The 24,065-nt window shown below is 42.5% G+C and overlaps 2 protein-coding genes across 3 annotated transcripts; one reads left to right on the forward strand and one right to left on the reverse strand.

Annotated features, from left to right (window-relative positions):
* The first annotated feature begins 1,253 nt into the window (after nt 1–1,253).
* On the forward strand, nt 1,254–7,709 carry sbspon (somatomedin B and thrombospondin type 1 domain containing). Its single transcript, XM_018753915.1, has 5 exons — nt 1,254–2,210; nt 3,769–3,963; nt 4,806–4,884; nt 5,666–5,842; nt 7,273–7,709. Exons 1-5 carry the CDS (start codon nt 2,006–2,008, stop codon nt 7,388–7,390), a joined length of 774 nt encoding a protein of 257 aa, XP_018609431.1. The 5' UTR covers nt 1,254–2,005; the 3' UTR covers nt 7,391–7,709.
* Nucleotides 7,710–8,387: 678 nt separating this feature from the next.
* Nucleotides 8,388–17,677, reverse strand: terf1 (telomeric repeat binding factor (NIMA-interacting) 1). 2 transcript variants are annotated; one of them, XM_018753913.2, is made up of 9 exons: nt 17,460–17,677; nt 15,668–15,763; nt 14,435–14,562; nt 14,153–14,239; nt 12,863–13,012; nt 11,001–11,098; nt 9,761–9,858; nt 9,031–9,104; nt 8,388–8,779 (listed from the first exon to the last, which is right to left on the reverse strand). In XM_018753913.2, exons 1-9 carry the CDS (start codon nt 17,665–17,667, stop codon nt 8,582–8,584), a joined length of 1,137 nt encoding a protein of 378 aa, XP_018609429.2. In that variant the 5' UTR covers nt 17,668–17,677; the 3' UTR covers nt 8,388–8,581. The 2 variants fall into 2 exon arrangements, with proteins under 2 accessions (XP_018609429.2, XP_018609428.2); XM_018753912.2 differs by having other exon boundaries at nt 9,031–9,107.
* Nucleotides 17,678–24,065: the final 6,388 nt, after the last annotated feature.

Below are 24,065 nucleotides of genomic sequence, written 5' to 3' on the forward strand. Positions count from 1 at the left end.
GTGATCAAAGACTGTAAACCTTGAGACACATGACTGAAACAAGCACCCGGTGTTATCTTACCGTTTGTTTCCGTCTGAAAGGTGAGGTCATGTGTCAGGTGTTCAGGGTTTTCAGGTGTTGAATATACACAACAGCTCAGAGTGGCGTCCACGAGGGATTACAAGTTCAGGACGGGAGGGATTTCGGAGCGCAGACAGTCACGATGAACAGGCATACGGTAAGGGCACGCACGATATGCATTTCCCACATACTCGTCTGTTTCACGCACCATTGCGCCACTAACTTAAGTACAGTGAACTGACACGCCGACGAGACCAGTGAGGTATGAAGAGGGTATTCGGCAAGGTGAAATGAGTCGGCGTAACAGATTGTAACCCTCCGAAGGATACCCTGAGTTACAGGAAAAAAGCAGCAGTGCTCTCACCGGGCCGGTCGGTGGCGTGGTGGTTATTGCAGTTGGCTTGCAATTGAAAGACCCGGGTTCGAACCCCAGCTTTTGTTGTAGTACCACCGCAAAAGCTACTTACCCTGAGTTTCCTCTTTAAAAAGTAGCCAGCTGTATGAAAGGGTGAATAAGTCACTCATTGCACAAACCTAACATTGTAAACTGCTTTAGATAAAAACCTCAGTTAAAGGAAAAGATATACTGTAATAAATTGGGGGGTAACACACGTATGCGGTTACGTCTTGGTAAATACCATAAGGAATAGGGCCATTAACACAATGGTTATATTGCTCCTGTCACCCACTATAAAAACACACAAACGAAGCTATAAGAGTCTTATGCCGATGTTGAAACGGGACTCTGAAATATCAGTTATCACCGCTCATCCCGTCTGCTCTGTGAGACGCGGAGAAGCCAAAGCGGAGAGGACAGTTTGACGGGAGCGGACACGCACCCCCACCTGGCGCTCCCTCCTCGGCGTCGGCCTCATCCGGCCCTCATTCCCTCATTCCTGCACCGCACCGGTCTGCACCGCCTGCAGGGGCTTGATTATTTCAGCATGCCTGGCACCGAGCTCAGTTCCAAATGCCCCCCCCCCCCCCCCCCGAAATTTCAGCCAGAAAATGTCATTTCTGATTAAATAATGATAATAATTGAGCTCTAATTACACAGTGCGAACATGTGTTGTAAACAAACACTCGCAAGCGTAAGTGACCCAGGAGCTATTCTCTGTCAGCCGCACCTGTCCGTCCCAGAGGTTCTCGAAATGCAACCGCAGCCGTGCACCTCTGACCAGGAGCCGGGCGAGAAAAGACAGCAGGCTGCGAATGCGGGTGGTTTACCGCGGTGGGAACGTGCCCGTTCGCCCCGTTTTCCGGGGATCATTAACGAGGCGAATGACGTCGACAGCGCCGAAAGGGTGCGTTCGAAATGCCTCGAGGCTCTGCAACCTGGATGCCTGCCAGGCGCTCGCATTCCTCTGGGGTGCCGTTAGAGCTCCGAGCAAAGGGAGGCCGACGGGGCACGGCGCTGATCCGACCGGAGAGCTGCACCGGGGCGCAGCAGCCAGGAGACAAGTGGGTGTGTTGGGAGCTGGGGGTGGAGGCAATATGGGAAGAGAAACAAAAGGGGAGGGAAAAAAAAAAAAACACACGTGTTCTCATTCACCACCTTCGCCACTACGGCGAGAAACGGGGCTGCGGACGGGTCCGCCGGAGGGATCCCTGCCTCTGCCTCCCAGCTGAGAGCCACTTAACTGCGGTCAGCCCACTTCCTACAGAGCGGCGACTGTGATCTCGGTCCTTTTGCACCGCGGAGCGGGATTCCAGATCACAGGCAGTCCGTCGGCGCGGCAGGGAGGGTGGACGGTTTCGTAACGGTGGGGCAAGACAGAGGGTACTTTTCTTACTGAGGCCAACGCGATGGGCGTGGCCCCTTTGGCAGGGAACTGGGCAGCGTGAGGGGCCAGGGGCGGGGGGTTCCCGACCGGACCGAGCGCAAGGGGAGGGCCGCGTACAGTGAGGGGGGTGGGGAGAGGAAGAGGCCTGGTTCTGGGAGAGATGTGGGGCCTGTGGCTGTGGGCAGTCGCGCTGGGCGCCTGGCGCAGCGTGGAGGCCGGTTGCTCGGGCCGGTGCTGCCCGGGAACGGACCTCACCTGCGCCAGCACAGACTGGAGGACGGACCGAAACTTCGGGAGCTGCTTCTGCGACGAGAACTGTCAGAGGACCAAGGACTGCTGCTTCGACTATCCCACCGTGTGTCCAGGTAAGGGGCGTACGGCGGGTAAACGGGGACTCGGAGGTGGGGTTCCTCAAAGCTCCTCTAAGCTCCTGCATGTAACGTAACAACGGCTCTCCTTCGCTGCGGCTGCGAAAGGGCTCTACGTGTTGCGGAGCACTCACGCAATACAGGCGTATACGGCGTGGAGTTCTAGCACTGTTTTTACTGCAAAGCAGGTGAACTTTGAAACTGGTCTCAACCAGTCATATCAAGATCAGATTTGTGTAATCAGGAATTCTAGTTAAAATATCACCTTATGTGATGAGCGTCTGCCTTTTAATACAAAATTTAAAAACTATGTAACTGCAATCCCCAACACAACACACACACACACACACAGTGTCTGAGACCGCCCGTCCTAAGTGGGGTTGCGGCAAACCAGAGCCTAGCCCAGCAACACAGGGCGCAGGGGAACACATCCAGGATGGGATGCCAGTCCATCACAGAGCACCCCAAGCAGGACTCGAACCCCACACCCACCAGAGGGTGGGACCTGGGCAAACCCACTGCGCCACTGCACCCCCCCCCCCCCCAAGATAACAAATCATGTCAAATCCAGATGTATTCAGTTCATATTAAAAAGGCACAAGAATAATACCAAGGGAGGGGAGGGAAAAAAAAAAAAAAAAAAAACTTTTTTTTTTTTTTTTTTTTTTTTTTAACTTTTTCAATTAGTACTTATTATTCATGTAAAAGCAAGGACCAGCATGGGGATTCATGAATTTCAAACACTCCCTTTTACTTCATTTCCCATTTGCTCAGCATGGCGAAGAAGTCAACGTAAACACACTTGCGGTAGTTCAAGGAATCTGCAGTCAAGTAGGAATTCTCAGCGCATGACAAAGAAAACAAACAGCACTTTTATTAGTCGTGAAAAAAGAAGGCTCATCTGTACCGAAACTCAGAAAAAAAGTCACACAAGCTGCTTCATCTATCTGGCACCTGTGAATTGTTTTACTGCTAAACTGTAACTCTTCTTCTTCTGTGAAAGAGGTCCAAACACAGAACAAATTATATTTGTTAAATACTAAAGCTACTGACCTGTGTTCTGCTATGGAATTCACAACAGTGCTGAAGAGTTCAGTTCTGTAAAACTGTGATTTATACACCATGCAAACACATTTCCAAACGCAAATATTTAAAACTAATACACCATGTAAAAATGACAAGTTAAATGCAAAAGATAGCTGTAAAACAATAGAATGCACTGTGATAATTGTCAAAGTGGTTAGATATTTCACATTTATTGGTTGCGCCGAAGCGACATACAACATTAAGCTACTACCTACAGTTATCTGGATAATTTCAGGGTAAGTACCTTGCTCAAGGGTACTACAGCTGGAGGTGAGACTGAAACCTGCAATCTTTGAGTCCAAAAGCAGCAGCTCTAACCGCTGTGCTACCAGAGTAATTCAGAGTAATTACTTTGCTCCACGGTACAGCAGCAGGGTCCCCCCGTGATTCAAACCCTAAGTATCCAGCTCACCCCTCCTTCTCTCTAAGCACAACCCCACCAGGTGCTGTTGCCTGTCCTGTTCCCTAGCGGAGCACTGCCGAGTGAGCCAGTGGAGCTCCTGGAGTGGTTGCTCCCAGCAGTGCCATCCCGCCTTCCGCCACAGGAAGCGCCACATTGAGAAAGAGCCCAGTAATAGTGGAGATGCCTGTCCCCCACTGGAGGAGCGGGCTGGCTGCCTCGAGTACCTCGACCGACAAGGGCGGAACTGTGCCTTGGCTCTGGGTATGGACGTATTCCGCCACTGCTCTGAGTTGCAGGTTCAACTTTGGTGACCACCAGGGTAGGGACTGGGAAACCTAGAGTCTAATGGCTTACCAGTCTTCTGAAATACAGCCATTTACATTGTCTACTCTAGAGGACGTACATTTTAAAGTGTAGTATCTTCTAAACTACAGTGCTGAGGCTGGACGGTGCTTGGGCAAATTCCTAGAAATATTTCCAAAAACGCTTCTTTTCTCGCTCTCTAGAGGTTATGCATTTAGTTCAAAAGCATAGCTAGTCAAGATGATTTCTGAAACCCAACTGTATTAATGAAAATTAAATATTTACAGAATGAGGGGGGTGTGGTGGTGCAGTGTGTTTTGACAGGTCCTGCTCTGACGGGTGTGGGGTTCGAGTCCTGCTTGGGGTGCCTTGCAACAGGATAGGGACAAGTGGTTTCAGACAATGTGTATGTGTGAGATTATAAAGGACATGTCTAGAAAGAACTTCACTCTCAAACAATTTCGTAAAGACACACACTGGCTGAAACCTCTTGTGGTGAACCAGAGCCTAACACAGTAACATGGCACAAGGCTGGGGGGGGGCATACCCAGGATAGGACGCCAGCCTGTCGCAAGGAACTCTAAACAGGACTTGAACCCCAGACTCACCACAGCGTGGGACCCAGCCAAATACGCTGCACCACCGCACCCCTCCCTTACAAGCACCTGTCACATATATTCAGATGAATAGAGCTAGCGTTTTCTGATGTAAGCACTTCAGAAAGGAAAAAACTGATTTTTTTTTTTTTTTTATTTTATTAAAAAAAGCACAAAGCATCATGGTTACTGCTGTGCTTCTAGGTCCAGCTTTAATAACATCTGCAGAGCACGGCAAAGGAAGACCAACACATGACCCATATGGACAACCGGTGGACCCTGGGTAGGCTTCACTGCGATCTATTTATGCCAAATACACACACTGTTTGAACCGCTTGTCCCATACAGGGTCGCGGGGAGCCGGAACCTAACCCGTTTATGCCAAATATCTATAGTATATTTCAACTAACAGTTATTTTTGACTGGTCAAGTTTGATCCTGTTAAATATATGCCAGAATATTAATTGATTAATTCAAGAGCTGCAGGGAAAAATTTCTAAACCATTTAAGAATAAATTTAATTTGGATATATTCCTTTAAGGATGTATTAATGTATTTTGGAAAAAACTCTGATTGATTGTAGCCTTAAAGAAACAAACCATGAAACAATGGTAACAAAGGCATTTGAAACATAGATTTCCACATGTAAAGGTCACACTGGATTTAGCGTTATTCATTTAGTTGACACTTTCCTCAAAATCAACTTACAATATTAAGGTTACAAGCTTAATTACCCAGCTGGGTAATTTAGGATAAGCACCTTGCTCAAGGGTGCTACAGCAAGAGAGAGGGACTGAACCTGCAAACTTCAGATCCAAAGGCAGCAGATCTAACCATTACTCTACTCAGCTGTCACGCTAGATTTACATTTAACTCCATAGCTATTTAAGTTGTGAACAGTGCCAACGTAGCAGCTTTTTAAGCATAGTAGCCCATAAGCAGCTTTGAAATCTTGTGCAGCCTAAATAAAGTGTGTATTTATGGCAGCGTGTGACTAACAGCTCCGTCAGTCTCGCGTGCCGACTTTGCACAGTTAACATTAGTACTTCAATCTCACTCCTCAGCTACTGCGTTGAGTTCAAGATGGTGTCACTGACCTCCCACTGTGCAGCAGATGGTCAGCCCCACCTTCGCTGGACTCAGTACCTGCGTGAGGGCTACACGGTGTGTGTGGCATGCCAGCCCCCAGCCATGCAGGAGCCTGACCGCAGTTGTCAGGGAGATGGCGCCACCTCTGGCAGGTAGGGGACAGAGCACTGGCCTGATGTCCGGTCAGGATTCACTGAGTCATCACAAGATCTCAAATGAGCCAAAAATGTTGTTTAGCTCTTTTAAAAGCGTTAAAAAAAAAAAAAAAAAAAAGTTAAAATTATGTACAAAACAGTTGTGGTCTCCCAAAACTGCAATGTCAGTTGATCCATGGCTTGGTGGGCTGACATGGCATTTTGATAATGAATAGGATCATCTTCTGTGTACATAGCCTAAGAAGCACAATGCGGTATTCTCACTGCACACAAATGTATGTACAATAAACCTGGAAGGAAATACATAGAGGTAAAACAATATGCATAGAGTATTATTTATTTAGCTCCTTTAGCCAAGGTGACTTATAATGTGAAGGTTGTATAGCAGGCTGCCTACACTTATTTACCCATTTATACAGCTGTGTAATTAATTCTTACAATACAAATTAAGTACATTTGTAACAGGCCTCACAGCAGAAGAGCTCTACATTTATTCATTTAGCTGAAACTTTTTGCCAAAGCAACTTACATGTTTAGCAACATATTAATTTATCCATTTATACAGCTGGGTAATTTTACTGCAGCAATTTAGGGTAAGTACCTTGCTCAAGTGTACTACAGCTAGAGGTTGGATTTGAACATGTGACTTTTGGGTCAAAAGGAACAGTGCTAGCCACTAAACTACCAGGCAGCCCAACCAGAGGACCTTATTCAGCTTCTTCTTAGCTATTACATAATACACACTTAAACATGCACAAACTAAACATACATATGATCCATAATGTTGTCCAGCAGAAATATAGTTCATGTAATAATTCCACCTTTAATGCAAAAAAAAAAAAAAAAAAAAACTGAAAGAAATGAAATCAATGTGAAATAATTTACATAGTTTTCATTCAGTGAACAAGTAAACATTGGAGAGTCCAACGGGGCCCTGTTTACAGAGAATAGAACAAGTGAAATATGAAAATGAGGGGTAAGGGAAGTTAAGAACTTAATGCAGCTGGAGGTAAACCACAACTGTGAAGACCACATGGTAGCTCTGGTCTCCCTTGTAAGACAAAGGGTGGTTATTTAATGAAACTCAATACAAAGTTGAATTCCCCTACTGTGACTCGATCTAGCTGGGGTAATAACTATATTCAGTACATTAATTTAAGTGACTATTGAACACATAATGATATTTACAACTGGCTTTTCAAAGCATCTTTATTCTTTCTAGAAATATCCCTGCTATAACAAGTACGATAAAACATTCCATGAAATAAACAGCTGTGGCCAAAGGATTAGACACCTTCAAACTGTCCCATCACACAATTAGAGAGGGTGATTTTTCTTTAGATTGGTGGTCAGATTTTATAATATATGTGAGAGAGAGAAAAAAATGCAGGGTCTCTGAGCACTGAGGTTTGCTGTTCCCACTGCAGAGATGAGCTGCTTCACTGGCAGGCTGTGGACAACCCCCACTGCAGGGGCACCTGGTCACGGGTGCGGATGCTGGAACGCTGTGCATGCCCACAGGTGCACCACTTTGTCTTCATCTAAACAGACTTGGAAGACATTCAGGATATTCCCTGAATATTCCTGAAGGTTCCAGAAAAATCACCGGATGCCAGTCTAATGCAGCAAAGCAATACTAGCAATGATCTCTTTTTCAAAAAATGTCCTGCAGTTTGGGCATATACAAATATCTACTTAACTAAAAGTGGTAAATGTACTGGAGTAATGGGCACACAAAAAATATAAATACATGCACATTAAAAAGTAATCATTTCCATTTTGTGCTGCGTTCTGTAAAACATCTTTGTAGATATATTTAACATTAAACGTAATACCACTGAGATGACTGTTTAAATATTACTTCAGTGTGCTTTCATGACTGAATGTTTGTATCATCTATGTATTCCATTTTCATTTTTAACAAATATATATTACAAGGGTTTCCATTTGATATAAAATTGTACATCTTTATGTTTGAATTAAATTTAAGATTTCTTGTTTACCATGAAATTACATGTGAAAATCCATGAAATGTGAAAAAGGTTCTCACGAGTCAAACTATGAAGCCTAACAGAAAAATTTATGGTGTACACAATTTAATAGTAATATTATATAGAGACTTAAATATAACAAACGTCACCACCAATAAACAAATAAAACGTTGACTCTACCTGGTGGTTTCACCATTGTTAGCTGTACATATTTCCAACAGCCAATCCATCAAACACTGTTCATGTAGAAATGTGGTAAATTAGTTTTATTCACAATCTGTGAACTTATTACTAGAAATACAATGTAGAGACTTGTTTGCACTTTATGGCTGTATTTACTTTCTTTTGCTTATTGATAAAATAATTGCAGTTGAAATAAAAAGACTGAATAATTTATAACTTAAAGAAACATTCTTCATAGTAAATCCTTCAGCCTTCAGTCAGCATCCTCTGATTGCTTCACTGTATATTAGTCTCTAAGAAAAAGGAAGTCCATTTTGTGAAAATATGGTGTTTCTGACCTTACAGTAACTGCAAAGGATGCATGGTCAAACACCAGCCATAAATAATGCCCCAATATAACCAGGCTGAAAAAGGCCAGGAAAAATGGTCTCTTGAACATTAATATGCTCCTGCCCCTAGAGCCACATCAGCAAAATAAAAACCCTCTTTCCAGCCTAGCCGTTCACTTAACAAAGGATGTGAAAGAACCTGAATAGAGTTTGTCAGCTTCAACTAAGCTGGTTCAAGAGGACACATGGTCAATATGTCGTCCTCTCTGTGACTTGACCTCACCCAGCTTCTTCAGGGTCCTCCACCTGTCCTTGAGCATGACACCGGTACGGCCTGGCAAGGGAAAGTCCTCTAGGATTTTTGCCCACCTCCCTTCCCCGTACCGCAGTACCCCCATCTTCAAGTCTTTGTCTTCCTTCCACGTCCATTTCTACAGAAACAAAAAAGTACTGTTCACTCCATGCAGGCTGAGGATGACCAGCATTATAGTAGTTTAAAGAGTTCCTCTAAACAATATGAGCCTTTGAAGTGCATGATGATTGAAAGGAAAGAAGCAGTACATATTTGAAAAAAATCTTTCAGTGAATCCATGACTGCAGTCATATGGAAAGCAGTGCTTATAATTCTGCTTCTTTAAATAATTCAGCATCAACAGTAAAATTATCTGTAAGGAACACCAACCTTTTTTGTACTTCTCCTCTTGGTCTCATTTTCACTTTTCAGCGGGGAGGCACATCTACTGGTTAATCGAACTGCTGCTGCAAAATAATTGGAATTTTTAAGCCCATTTGTCTTCAACAAACTTGAATTTTTAAAAATCTTTGCCAGATCCTTATTTTTATATTCTTGCAATAAGTCTACATTTATTTAGCAGACATTCTTCTCCAAAGCGACTTCCAATGAACTCTATGTAGTGTTATCAGCCCACACACCTTATTCACCGCGGTGACTTACACTGCTAGAGACACTCCTTACAATGGGTCACTCACCCATACATCAGTGAAACACACACACTCTCTGTGTCACTCACACACTATGGGGGAACCTGAACAGGATGTCTTTGGACTGTGGGAGGAAACCGGAGCACCAAGAGGAAACCCACACAGACACGAGGAGAACGTGCAAGCTCCACACAGACCGAGTGGGGGTTGAACCCACATCCAGTGCTACCCGCTGTGTCACCATGCTGCCATTTGTTCTTTTTTGTCATAGTTGCTTTTATAAAATAAGCAGTAAATTGGTACATTTGGAAAGGACTGAAGAAAAATCCTACAGCCATAAAAAGTATACTGTAAAATGAAATTTTTTTTCTCTGGTAATCTAGACAAAGAATATAATGTGCTTCAGATGGAAAAGTGCTTAAGGATATATATTAATTGGGATTTGAAGAGAGAAGACATGGAGTACTTACTGTTTCTGCTGGATATTTTCTGAAAAAAACAAGGCTTCTTGCTGGATCCTGGTTGCCACATTACAGCACTCTGTAGGGCAAACAAAGGTTTTTTTGACCTGGAGGAGGGGATAGAAAAACATGGCAGAACATACATATTTGTTATTAACACACTATGGTACTATGGATGCTAATGCAACAATGCCAACAAAGGGAGATCCTTATTTTACAAGGCCTATGAGAAAGGTAGAGCTCTGGCTTGCAATCACAATGCTCCCAGGTATACGATTTTCCAGTGCTTCATGACACCTTTTCATTCCATGCCACTCCTACTATGTTATATGATGGAATAGATGGTTAGGCTCTGGCTCGCCGCGATGTGTGCGCGCGCACAATTATTTTGCAGCTTTGACATAACCTCTAAATTTGCTTATTGTAAGCAGTCAGCTTAAACCTAGACTGATATTTTGAGAATCAGTGAAACGAAGAGGACAACTTTTTGAAACATTTCTAAATGAATAAAACCGTCTTGAAGACCGCTAAAGGAGGGTAAATGGTACTGACATCTTTGTTGCACTGCCTCATACTTGTTTTAACTCCATGACAAAGGCATAAGGCTGAAATATGCAGGAGTTATACAAAATGTTTAAACACATCAGCATGTGAATATTTTATTAATATGTAGACTACAATAGAGGGCCCTAAGATCTCCTGTCCGTTCTATGTGACAACTTTTAAAATCTGCAGCATGGTAACGCTCAGGAACCACACTGGCTAAAGAAAATTCAGTCACATCACGTGCAAACATGAACATTTACTACTGTTAACAATGTGTTCCTACACATCTCCTTACTTGAAAGAACATTTACATTTTAACAATATAAAACCACTGGAATTCTTTAAATGTAAGTTTTTAAGCTCCCATCGGTAATGCGCTGAAGCTCAATAAATTTAATTTAATTTAATGTTTTAGTTTCACTGAACTTCCAGAGAGAAATTAAACAGGAAAACATATTTTATACTGAAAACAATAGAGCCTGAAAACATGCGCCACTAGCTTGAAGCCTATTGCCATGGTTACCTCTCACAGTGCACAGCATATGCATAATTGGAGTGAGGTTTTATACAGTCAGGCACAACAGGTCAGGAGTACTTCAGAATCCAGTAAGGAGCTTTAGCACTAAACAGCCAAGCAGAATAACTAAGTTAAACAGTTGAGGGTAGAACCGGTGCAGAAATTTTTCACAGTGCTTTTGCATACTTTTTCTGTTTCTCTTCCAGCGCTTCTGAAGGTTCAGGCTCACTGTTTGCTGTTCTGTCTTCCGTTTTCTGGCAAGATAGAATCACCTTGGAGGCAGCCTGGAAATGAAGGGAACAACACATCTGCAGAGCTTCCAAACACAACAACCCTCTCTGCTTAAACCAGTCAGTCTTAATACAATTTTATTTGTGGATAAGCTCAAAGCAGTCACTTTTTTTTTTTTTTTTAAAATTTGTTTACCTGGCACCCTATACTGTTAAGTTTACACGTAATGTGACTTACAATGATTAACCCATTTAAACTGCCTGCTAATTTTTACTGGAGCAATTGAGAGTAAATATCTTGATTAAGAGTAGTATAGCAAGTGGGAGACAAACTGAGACCCTTCATATTGCAAGGCCATCTGCCGCTTCAGATCGTTCTTCTAGTAATGAGCACTTGCTGCGTTATCAGAGGATGAACTGGATCGACAGCAGGTGGTGTAGTGGTTAATGACAGACTTGAAACCCAAAGTTGCCCAGCTATAGTGCCCTTGAGTAAGGAACTTAATGTGGAAAGATCTGGTAACAGTTATCAGCAAAAATCGATAAGACTGCAGTTTTACTTTATCAAAAGACATAAACACAAAAACTGAAATAAACAAACAGTAACATTTTCCTTGCAGGAATGCTAGTCCACAAGAGCATTTGCTAGATGTAGGCACACAGCTTTTTGCATAATTAGATGATAAATTTCCACTGACCTGTGAACGCTAACACTTAGCCTGTGGGAAGGCTGCACTCCCATTCTTCAGTGCTATCTCTTCATTATTCAATGTACATAGCTCTGCCAGCTTATATTCCCGCTCCCATAATCAAAGGAAACAGCCTCATCTCACAAGACTGCTTACCTTTTCTTCTTCAAAATTCTGAGGGGTATGTCTTCTGCCAAAACCTCTTTTCATTTATTTTTCCTCAAATGTATAAAATTGGGTACATTCTTCACTCACTCTCGCTAACTGCTCATCCTGGTCAGGGTCATGACGGTCAGAGGGATCCCTGGGCTCCAGGCCGTTCCACAGCAGGGCAGCCACGCACGCACGCCACTCACTCACTCACCAACCGACACACTACATGCAGTTTTAGCATTACCAATTCACCTGACTTGTATGTCTTTGGGTTGTGGGAGGAAACCCACACAGACAGGGAGAGAACATGCTAACTAACTTTTCCTAATAAATTGTCTGGAGAATTATTTTTGATATGCTTAAGTGCTAAATAAAATGTCTGAAGAATAATTTTCTGATGGTTCAAAAAAAAGGACAGAAAACTAACTTGTAAGGGTATCTTTAATATTCTTAGTAAGGTTTCAAAAACTATAGGTCACCAAAACTTTAACTGATCCTATCTACTATTCAATAAAAAAAACATTACCAAGCCGGCAACCAAGTAATATATTCAGGAATCTGAAAAATATAACATCAATGAATAAGCAGTATTCACAAAACTGTTTCCCAGTAAGTGCAATTTATCCTATTGGGTCAGATGTGCAACTTATTCTGGGTTTCCAGAGACAAGGATCTTCTTTTGGAAATTGGAACCAGAACCACTAAGCTTCCCATTAGTTATCTTTCCCCAAACACAGTTTTTAAAAAAAAAAAAAAAAAAAAAAAAAAAAAAAAAAAAAAAAAAAGCACACGGTGCAATCCAGCACATCATGACTAATAACGGCACACACTGGCTAAGCAACACATGTATTATTCTAATGTAACAATGCTCACCGGTGAATCAGCACAATGGCATCCAGACACAATATCATTAATTCCACAAGCCGAGGTCCTGTCTGCAGACATCAAGTATCTCTCACGAGATGACCTCACATACCTTTAATAGAAAGTCTGAAGGATGTTCCTTCAGAAACAAATCGATGAATGACTTGACGCTCTCCACCAAGCTGGTGAAGCAGAAGGTTGAGAGGAACACATGATAGGTGTCCTTCTGCTTTACAATGAGGGATAATTTCATCCTCAAATTCTGCACAATTGGAAAAAAGAACAGTATGATATCAGTCTGCATTTTCTGAAATAAACTGGAGTCACTGCTCAAAAACACAACTGAATGTGTAATCAGACATGTGGCTGCACCAAGACAGCTTCAGAAGAGCATTTTCCTCTGTGTGCCTATGTATGTGTGATCGGCCTGAAAGTGTACATCACATAAGCAACACTTAGATTCACTCATATAGCAGACATTTTTCTCCAAAATGACACACAACTCAGAAGAAAGACAAAGCAAAGAGTTCTACAGGAGACAAAAAATACACCTGCGGAAGGACTGTTAGTTTGCGAGATACTGTTTTTGCTGGTGCACATTACACAACTATCTTCTTACAGTATTGTCAACCAGGAAATATAAAGGTGATCATGACAGATTGTGTAATGCAAATTTATGGAGCTCTAATCACACAGGGAAAGAAGTGGATCTAAAAGGTACAATTTAAGAGATCCTTCTTGAATGCTGAAATTGACTCAGAAGTTTTGAAGGACAGAAGGTGATAACTCTACCACACATGAACCCAAAACTAAGAACCTAGAGACTTTGGATTTTGGATCACTTATGAGGGAGACCACCAATGGGCCAGAATAAGAGCACTGCAGTAGTTAACAGCTACTTTAACCCATACTATTGCTCTTGGTCAGCAGATGCAGAGAACATACTCATAACACGATTAATTTGGGACAAAACCCTTTGTGCATCTCTAATCCATACCCACCCTTAAGACATCTGGCTCTAGCAAACTGCAAAATTCTGAGATGTGCCAGGAAACTTCTCTAATGTGTTACATAAGGTGGAATAGTGGGCAGTTAAACCCAAGGCCAACTTGTGCGAGGGACCACGTGGGAGTTTTAATAGCTTCCACTTTAGTGCTACTGTGATTTAGAAAGAGAAAAAAAAAAAAAAAAAACTACTCCTCAACATCTATTTATCAAACCCCTAATCCGCAGGTGGCTTCCAAGATGAAAACAAATAACTAAATACAGATTTTTTTTCTTTAAATGGTAGCGTTAGAAACCTACCAGTATGCCAAGAACTACAAGAAATACATGTGGGAACAAAAACTAAATATACTTATACACATTTAGTTGGCTTGCTAGGATTGGTGTGCAAGATCACCTGCGGCATTCCACACACTTCCGTTAACCACTCTATGACCCAGGATGCCTTGATGTAATCACCCCTTTCCATGCATACTGCCACTGACTGAAAAATAAACAAAAAAAGGACAAGAAAGCATTTGACATAAAAAAAAAAAAAAGTCTTTACAGAACTGACTGACATTTTTTAAAAAAAAAAAAGACACTTAAGGCAGTAAGAAAGACTATATTTAAGATTGTTTAAAATCACATCAATATTTTAATATTCAGGGCAAGCAGAGTCCATCACAAATAACATCACCTGAATAAAAAGCAGCTTCTTGATATTTTTAAACAGAGTCTCGTCCACCACTGTGTCTTCTAGGGAATTCCAGATTGACACTGCTGACATTAATGGTGTAACTTGCTTGTTGCTTGCATAATAATAATCTGAAACAGAAAAGGGTGATGCGATCAATTCCATATTCACTATTTTTCTTTTAATAGTGAAATATACAAACTTTTCACTGAAAAAAAAAGCCATGGGGGGGATCATTAAGTAAATTCTAGGATTATTCTGGAAAGGCATATGTGCCACCACACCTCGGAATGGAAGTCTAACTCTAAGCACGAGTTGGATTCAAATGGAATCAGTGGTATCCCATGCAGTCTAACTAAACCTTTACAAATTTTTTTTTTAACATTACAAAAAGATTCAAAAAGTCAAAGTCAACTTTACCGTCATTCGACCTATAGATGAGTTACACACACAGAAGAACAAAACTTTGTTTTTCCTCGGACCTCCATGCCACACAGAACATATAGTGCAGCATCTTTCAAACAGACGAGCACAAATACAGGACAGCGCAGCACACATCATATACACAAAAAAAGAATATGAGCTCTAGAGACAGTAAAACACTAGACACTGGTGACAGCAGTGAGAGCTACAGGAGCAGCAATAAAATAATACAGGGCAACAGTGTGTGCCATGACAATTTGACAGTTTGAATTGTTTTTTTTTGGGGGGGAGGGGAGTAGTGTCTCCAAGAAGCAGAGGATTCAGTTATTTGCATAACGTGCTATTCTACTCAAAGTGACACGTGCTTTATACAAAGTGACACGTGCAGTTTTGCCCTTTTGTATATGGAAAAACAGCCAAATGTTCCATGAGGTGAGTGCGCGGATGATCTGGGGGGTTCATGCTGTTGACGATTCTCACATCCTGAGGGAAGAAGCTGTTGCACAGTCTGAGGGAGGTGGTATGGACACTTTGATATATTCCGCCGGATGGCAGGAGGACAAAGAGACTGTGGGAAGGGTGGGTGGAGTCAGTTGTGAAGCTGAGGACCTTGGGAGTGTACCATATACGGTAGATGTCCTATATGGACCCAATGTCCTGCATGGACAAAATTCACAATAAAATAAGTACTTACTGAACAGCACCCTCCCCTCAGCATGTCTGGTATCATTTCAGAGGAGTGTCTGATGGACCCCTACACTCACAGTGCTGATACTTAATCTGTGCGTTGGGAAGGTAAGTGAAGACAATCACCTGTTTGTTTTCCATGCACAATCCGTTCTAAGAAACAACACACTTCACGCTTCCTTTCCTGGTTCCATATTTCATCGTCTGATCCCTCGAGGAATACTAGTACAGGACAAAATTAATAAAAAAAAAGTTAACAACGTCACAGCTACATCTTAATTAGAAGAAGAACAATACAGCTGGTAACTATAACACATTTACTACATCTCTTTCTAAATTAACAATATTTGTCTAAAGTTTGAAGGCTAACCACAACACTGTTAACAAGAAAAACCATTGATTTGCAAATGTATTCAGTGTACAAGATACCTGCAGAAATCAACCCATATATAAATTAAGTTTATGGATTGATTTAAATGTACAGTTTGTAGATGACAGCGGTCCAGTCCGACAGATCTTTTTGTACTTGCCACTGCTCATCTCATACTAAAATGAACATTTCTCTCTGCACAAACACCACCCTCTGCTTCAGTCTCTCCACTGGCGTCCTCCTGCAATCAGGATTTAGTTTAAGACCCTCATCCTAGAAGAGCGGTCTGTACATGGCTGGGCTCCTTGCCACGTGGGGTATCACACTTCTCCCTGCCATCCTTGGCATGATTTGTCCTCTGCCTATACATTTACACATATCTAGCGTTTCTCCAAAGACACTTACAAAAACTCAGCCATTAAGACAGCTGGGGCAATTTTATGGTAAGAACCTCTCTCAAGGGTACTACAGAAGAGGTGGGAACCTCTAAATCCAAAGGCAATAGCTCTAACTGCTACACCCCCTGCTGCCTGTTCCTGCCTTCTCTCCCCCAGGCACACTCAGAAGACCGCTTACTCTGTTTTGCAGCTCCCAATATGTGGAATGAGCTTCCAGTCCACACCAGGCCTGTCACCTGTCCCTCTGACACTGCTGGAAAACTTGTCTCTTCCCTCCTAGTCAACTGGACGAGCTGCTCTTCAATTAATCGCACTCTGTTTCATAGCAACTTTATCACAACTGCTTCCCTCTTTGTTATAACACAAGTTTGATTATATGCCATGGCGTTGTTACTGTTGTGTTTATTTAACTTGTTCAGGTAAGTTAACGGCTTTGGACCAGTCTTAAGGTGATCCCGTGATAGAAGTCATCACACGCACATTTTCTGAAGCTGCTTGTCCCAAGCGGGGTTGTGAAGAACCGGAGCCTAACCCGGCAACACAGGGTGTAAGGCCAGAGGAAGACGGGACACGCCCAGGACGGGACACCAGTCCATCGCAGGGCACCCCAAGCGGGAGTCAAACCCCAGACCCACTGGAGAGCAGGACCCGGTCAAAACCCGTTGTGACACCACACCGAGGTCATCACAACAAGAGTATTTTATCCTGGATTGTCATCATCTGATCTGACATCTTGTCAGCACCTTTGGGCTGTAATTAATTATACTTCACATTAAATAACTAACACATGAAATTACAGTAACACAGCAAGTAAACAACGAGGAACACACCACTAGACTAAACGGCAACAATGAATGAGTGACAGTGAGAGACTTGCTTCTCAGAATCTGCAACAACAGTCAACACTCAGCCGGTTTGTTAAAGAAGGAGGTGAAACGACCCGATCAAACATGTTTATTTATCAAATGTATATTCTTGTAAACAGCTTCAGCTGCTACCAGTTAGTTTGATCACAGTGAGTGACTGACGACACACGACTTCAGTGTCTGATACTCACAGCAGCAGTTACGTGTGAAAGATAAACAAACACTGACAGTTTAGAATTAAAATAATAATAAGAAAACTTTAGTTTAGGCCCAACTGACTGTACCTTGGAGCTCATTCAGGCACCTGTTGAATTGCTCCAGTTTGTCTTCCTTAAAGTAATGGCACAGCGACACGAAGCAGAAGTCGAGCATCCAGCCTCTGGCCGCCGACTCGACGCGGGAGAATTCGGCCCTTTCCTCCGTGCTGTTGGAGATGTCCACTCCGTTGTCGCGATTGCTGTCGCTGCTGTTGCTCTTACCGTCCTCCTCCATCGTCTCTTCCCACCGCTTTGGCGCCACTATTTTCAAAGCGCCGCCACCCGCCGAGCCCGTGACCGTATCCCGAAAGTCACAGCGACACCTGGCGCCGCGGAGGGTCACTACAGGAACTGCACTCAACGTGCTGAAAGGCGGGCGGCCGCAGTCCGCGCGGTGTTCGTTGCCACGGTCCCACGCGTGTTTTCTCTACCTGCACACGTGTGTGATGTGGTCAGTCTGTGTTTTTCAAGGCCTTTGTGCCTTTTTCTAGCCCCCCCCCCCATTTTTTAACCTGTCTCTGCTATGCTGGCTCAACAAACACAAAAGGACAAATCTCAGAACGTTGACTGCCTTTTAATTCGTTCCCGAACCTGAAAACTGACTTTTAATCATTATATTGGGACTTCGGTTTTTAAGTTCTTAAGGTTGCATTTAGCTGCGTTAAAATCACTAAACCAGCGTTCGATTCCCCCGTTAATAGAGAAGATACAATATGACGTCACTTCACTGTCCGATTTCTCAGGCATAGCCCATGTTTTGTATCACAGCAGCTCTGTCTATTAAAAATAATGACATATTAGCCATCGGGGCAAACACACATATAGGCACACACATGCAAAATAAACAAGAAACTGAAAACGGACATCGCAATACACACGTTGCACACCCCTCTTGCACAGCACCGTAGATAGTTGATGATGTAGATGTGAACTTTACTGATTGCACCTGAATACATAAAACAAAGTAGTGCAACAAGACACTGGAATAAATGCAAATGATTTTGGTTCATTGCTATATCATTCTGAGAGTGCCATAAAGGAGTGCAAATAAATAAAGAGCGGTAAACACAGCTCAGCAGCACCCAAGAGGGATTGCACAGGACTCATTATAGCACCCAAAGGCTGTTGGCAGCAGTGACCTCGGGAAGCACGGCTGGACCAGTGAATTTACATGCATGATTTATTTTGTGTCTGCTCTACAATATGAGCCATTGAGAACCAAAGCAAAATTCCTTGTACGTGTGTGCGTACTTGGCCAAATAAATCGGTTTCTGATTCTGATGATTTCTGAGTGACAACTCAAGACGAACGTGTGTGGAAACATTTCTTACTAACTGTGTAGACCTTTCATGAGAAAAAAAAATCCTCAGCTGCATAGTTGTCGCACCCTCAACCACACTCCAGCCAAATGCACCTCATCTAAATCAGCAGGGCTGAGTATAAGGGATACCACACCACCACTCCCAGGTTGCAGAATCTCAATGAGACAACCGTCCCCTCAGCGTTTGCAACCTGACTCCCACTCCTTGTCCCGTATTTCCTACCGCTTCACCCAAACCCTGCTTTCCTGTCCCCGCTCCAGACACCCTCGGTTTTGACCACGGCTCTGAACTTTGGCAACGAACAACAATTTACCCCGAAGGACAATGTTTGCTCCCCGGTTGCTTGACGCACACCTGACACCGACCACGATTCCCATCTTTGCCCCTTCGGTTCACGACCCACGATCCTGCACTTGGATCCTACTGCTTGTCTCCTGGCTCAGCGCTCGTGACAATAGTGAAGCCTGAAAAGCGAACACTGCCCTTTGAATATAACATACCTGATTTGTTTGATGAGTTAAAATCACATTTCCTTTGGGGATGGATGACATTAAACAATTATCTCCTGTAACCCAGATTCAGGATAATTCTGTCTGGTTCATTTTAGTGTTGATGCCATACACTTGTGCTTTTACACAAAAACACAGTTTACAAGTAGGAGGAGAAAATAATCATTTTTATTAACACATGGTATAGTTTTTTTCTTTTTTCAGTGTTGATTTGAGGAGGAGCAGAGTGAAAGTGGTAGAACACTTCTTCATGACAAGACTGCCAATTTCCAACATCCCAACAGTGTGTTCATCCTCCCAACCTACTTGGCTGCCATCTGGGAGTCCTCAGGGTGTCACTGATGGCTGTAAAAATGACCTGCATCAGCTGGATGACCAGAACCAAGGCTCAGGAAGAGGCTCAGAGGTTTCTCAGCAATATCCATAATCTCTGCAAAGGGGAAACATTAAAAATTTTGACAATATCTGTTGCTGCTGCACTGCAGACCCATAAATTGATTTTGGTTCATTGCCTCAAGGAGAAGAGATCATTGTAATATTTCTAGGAAGCTCTACAGTGTTGTGTGCAGGGTCAGACTTTTAGCTGAACAGTTGAAGGTCACCCTTCACTTCACTTTCTGCACTTCACTAAACAAGTTGACATGGTGTCTCAGAGAGCCAGAGCTGTGCTTATTCTGTGGAGTTTGCATGTTCTCCCCCGTGTCTGGGTGGGCTTCCTCCTACAGTCTAAAGACATGCACTTCAGGTTGATTAGTCATACTAAATTGTCCATAGTGTGTGAATGAGTGAGTGAGTGAGTATGTGGATGTGTGGCTACCCTGTTATGGGTAGAATCTAATCCAGGGTGTAGCCCCCTCAGCCTTGCGCCTAATGCTTCCAGGTTAAGCTCCGGTTCACCGCAACCTCGTTCAGGACAAGCAGTTACTGAAACTCGATGGATAGTGTGTGTATGTATGTGTGTGTTACATTGCTCTGATCCATAAATGAGTGAAGACTGTAGGGAGTTTAGTGCAGTGTATATAACATTTCACTTTAGCTGTCTTGTGTTGTAATGCTCTGTATGATGGAAGCCGCACTTGAATCTTCATTGCTCTCATCATCACCCATTTCTGATTTATTATTTGTGACAAAAAAAAAAAACATCCAAGAGATGATTTGACGGAAGCGAATTTCAAATATTGACCGTAAATTACTCAAAATTCTCAAGGGTTTGACTACATGCGATGGAAATGTATCTCATTTGTTTCTTTGTGGAGGCTGCTGCTGGACTGAAAGAAACCTGAAACAACTGTCAGTGTAAATTTACATTTATTCACTTAGCAGGCACTTTCTCCAGAGTGACTTCCAATGAACTCAATGTGTTATGAGCCCACACACCTTATTCACCGTGGTGACTTATACTGCTAGATACACTACTTACCATGGGTCACTCATCCATGCATCAGTAGAACACACTCTCTCTGTCACTCACATCATTATGGCTGAACCCGAACAGCATGTCTTTGGGCTGTGAGAGGAAACCCACGCAGACACAGGGAGAACATGCAAACCCCACACGGACTGAGCAGGGATCAAACCCACATCCTCTCACACCACCCAGGTGCTGTGAGACAGCAGCACTACTCACTGTGCCACCGTGCTCCATACGAATCATGTACCATGCTTGAATTCATCCAGTAATTAGTTTTCATATCTGACCAATGGTAAAGCTGTAAAAAGACGGAATAACTGCCATCTTAGTAAACAAGTTAAAACAATTTTATGACACGGAATAGCCTACATCCGCAGAAAGCAGAAACTGTAATATACTCTGTGCGGACAGAGTTGTTAATGACTATTCACCATGTTTAAATCTGCCTTCCTATGAATAACTTTGAAACACCTTTAAATTAAGTCAAATGTCAAACTCATCAAATTACATCCGACTGAAACAAGGATGTCAGCACTTACCAGACCATTAGAAAAATCAACCTCTTTTGCATACTCTCGTTATTTCTATTTACCTGACACTTTTCCTCAAAGCAACTTACAGTTCTTTAAGCCAGGTGGGCAATTTTACTAGAGCCATTTTCAGTAAGTACCTTGCTCAAGGGCACTGCACCTTAAGGAGAGATTTGAACCTATGACTTGTGGGTTCAAAGAGGCAGCGCTAACCAGTACACTAACAGCTGTCTACAATTTGTGTTAAACTGGTACAAGCATTTCTATTGGGTGGTGTAACATCATCTGTATTGAAAATGTGAAAAATCTGAAACAAGCAAAAGAATGACTGTGTGGAGTTGGTTGCTTCCAGATACCAAGAGTAGCTACAATAGCAACACTCTGTTGAACCCAAAACTTTACATTAACATCGTCATACTAATGTACTGTATCTTATACTAACATACTAAAGTTTTGTCAAGTACAGATAATCCTCTATTTATGACATATGCTACACACAACAACTCATACTTGGGACGGCCGTCATTTCTACTTCATTGTATTGCTTGCAAGTCCCGAAAGTTGGTTGTGAGAATGTGTGGCAAAAAATCAAATTTAAAAAAAAAAAAAAAAAAATCAAGAGTGATGATTGGATAGAGCTGTGCTTTGAGTAATGACTTAAACTGACTCAGAACTCTCAAGGGTGTAAAATTGTATGCAGTGCTCTAATAAAAAGGAAACCTTTCTTAGCGGAGGCTTCTGATGGACTCAAAGGAATCTGAGAACACTATCAGTGTAGTTCTTGCAGCATGCTTGAACTGCCAACACATAAAAACCATAATGTCGGTAAAAATGCATCTTGATTGTCCGTTTCATTGTTCCGCTCTGACTTTCAGCAGGATCTGTACTGTGATTTGCTTTGCTGGCGCATCCATACACGTCTCTCTGGAGGTTGTAATTACTACTACTGCGCATTAATTGCACAGATCTTTGATCGATCCTGTAATTTGCCAGATGTGGCTGATTTTGGTAGGCTCTTCATTACAAATGTAGTCGTTCAAATAAAGACATGCATCTGCAAATTCAACATATAGTCCATCTGCAAAACTTAATGTCGAAAGGTTAAATATTAGACTGCCTCCGGAGAACAGGATGTTCAGTTCTTAATAGAATCACGTCAGCGAACGCAAAGTCCTTCAACTTTTAAAGTTCACTCTTTTATGCCGTGTTGTTAAAAACACAATGCGTTTTGTTTTGCTGTAAACGTTAAACTCGAAATTATTTTCGCATGTAGATTTTAAGGAGTCTGTTTTGAAAAGATGTATTAATAAACAAATAACAATAAATTAATACCATGAAAAATAAATGTAAAAATTTAAATATGAGAGTTCTAGGGTTAGGGTGGCGGTTTCTTATGGATAACCAGTTTAAAAAGTTTACAGTAACTAACCTGCTGCACAAATTACTGCTACTTAAATCCCTGCAATAAAAAATGCAGAATTTTTCCCCCCCCTTTTCTGTGGCAGAACTTCAGCTGGACACGTTTCAAGAGAACTGTACTGAGTAGCAGACACAACACAAAGGTGAGTTATTATATACACATTTATTTGTTCTCCTGCATATGCTAACAGACTTAAATGGGGGGACATCGCTGTTTAGTTTTTTACAGAAATGTTGACACACATGTACCATAACAAAGTGTTCTGTGGTCACATAATTGTACGGACTACTAACATGCATACAAAGATGCTGATTTGTACAAGAACAGTCTGCAGCTGAGAAGACTACGAGTACCAAGTTACATGAGAAACGGACAACGAGAACAAAACAAAAGAAAGTGACAGGATAGATAAGGACATGGAAATACACAGTACAGCAAATACGCTTTATAGAGCTGGTTATAATTTATGGATGACACAGATATGATGGATATACTTCACGTAGAAGAAAAAAAAAACAGTTGCGATAAATGACGTCTCATGAAATGATATCCGATGATGCATTGCTGCACAGTCCCTTTGCTGTAAGTTGAGTTTTCAGCAATTCAGCAGAAAAAAAACAAAACAAAACAAAACAAACAACATAATCAGGAATGAACAAAACCATTCAAAAACCACATTCCATGTTTTTACCTACGAAAGAAAAGAAAATTCAGAATTTTCTTCGAAAAGAAAATCAGTAACGATAACAAAAAAAGTTCTACCATTGACACCGTTCAAGAGCCAGCATTTCACAACTGTCATTTAAAGTAGCCTCTTTGCTGTCCAGAGTGAAATGCTCATAATGCCAGCGATACGTCAGTGAGAGAGAGCCTTTCCTTTCGCTCTCGCTCACATGACTTGTCAGGACAACTGGTATTTTTCATTTTTCACCAGAACCGCTTGGAGACGCGTACCACGGATTCTGTGCCGGTCTATGCTTGCTGATGGCATAGCACCACTCTGGGCACGGCAGGCCTTACAGTATTTATTCTCGCAAGCTGAGCAGTCAAGTTTCTTTTAGGAAATCAAACAACAAATGTTTAAACAATTGCCACGTGTTCTTAGCGAACCTGCCGCTGCTAAAGCTGCCGCCCACGACACGGATATGAACGGAAAAGCCCAGTGCGCTTTCCTCACGTGTCCTAAGGACACCGGTTGGGGAGAACATACCCCACCGAAGGACAGACGTTTGACCTTGTGGCACGAACGCTCGTTCTCTCTGTCAGTCAGGCTTAATATTCTCCGTTGACCGCACATTCTCCGGTCCAGCTCAGGTCCATTAAATGGTGCAAAGGAACCAGAGGACACAGGTCACGCTCTCCGAGAGGAAAGGCTTCCTTTTCTGCCGCAGGTCTCACGTGGGTTTTGATGGGGTTGTACAGTTTTTAGGACTTAAAACCT

This window comes from Scleropages formosus, chromosome 9 (assembly GCF_900964775.1).
Source record: "Scleropages formosus chromosome 9, fSclFor1.1, whole genome shotgun sequence".
Taxonomy (NCBI): Eukaryota; Metazoa; Chordata; class Actinopteri; order Osteoglossiformes; family Osteoglossidae; genus Scleropages; species Scleropages formosus.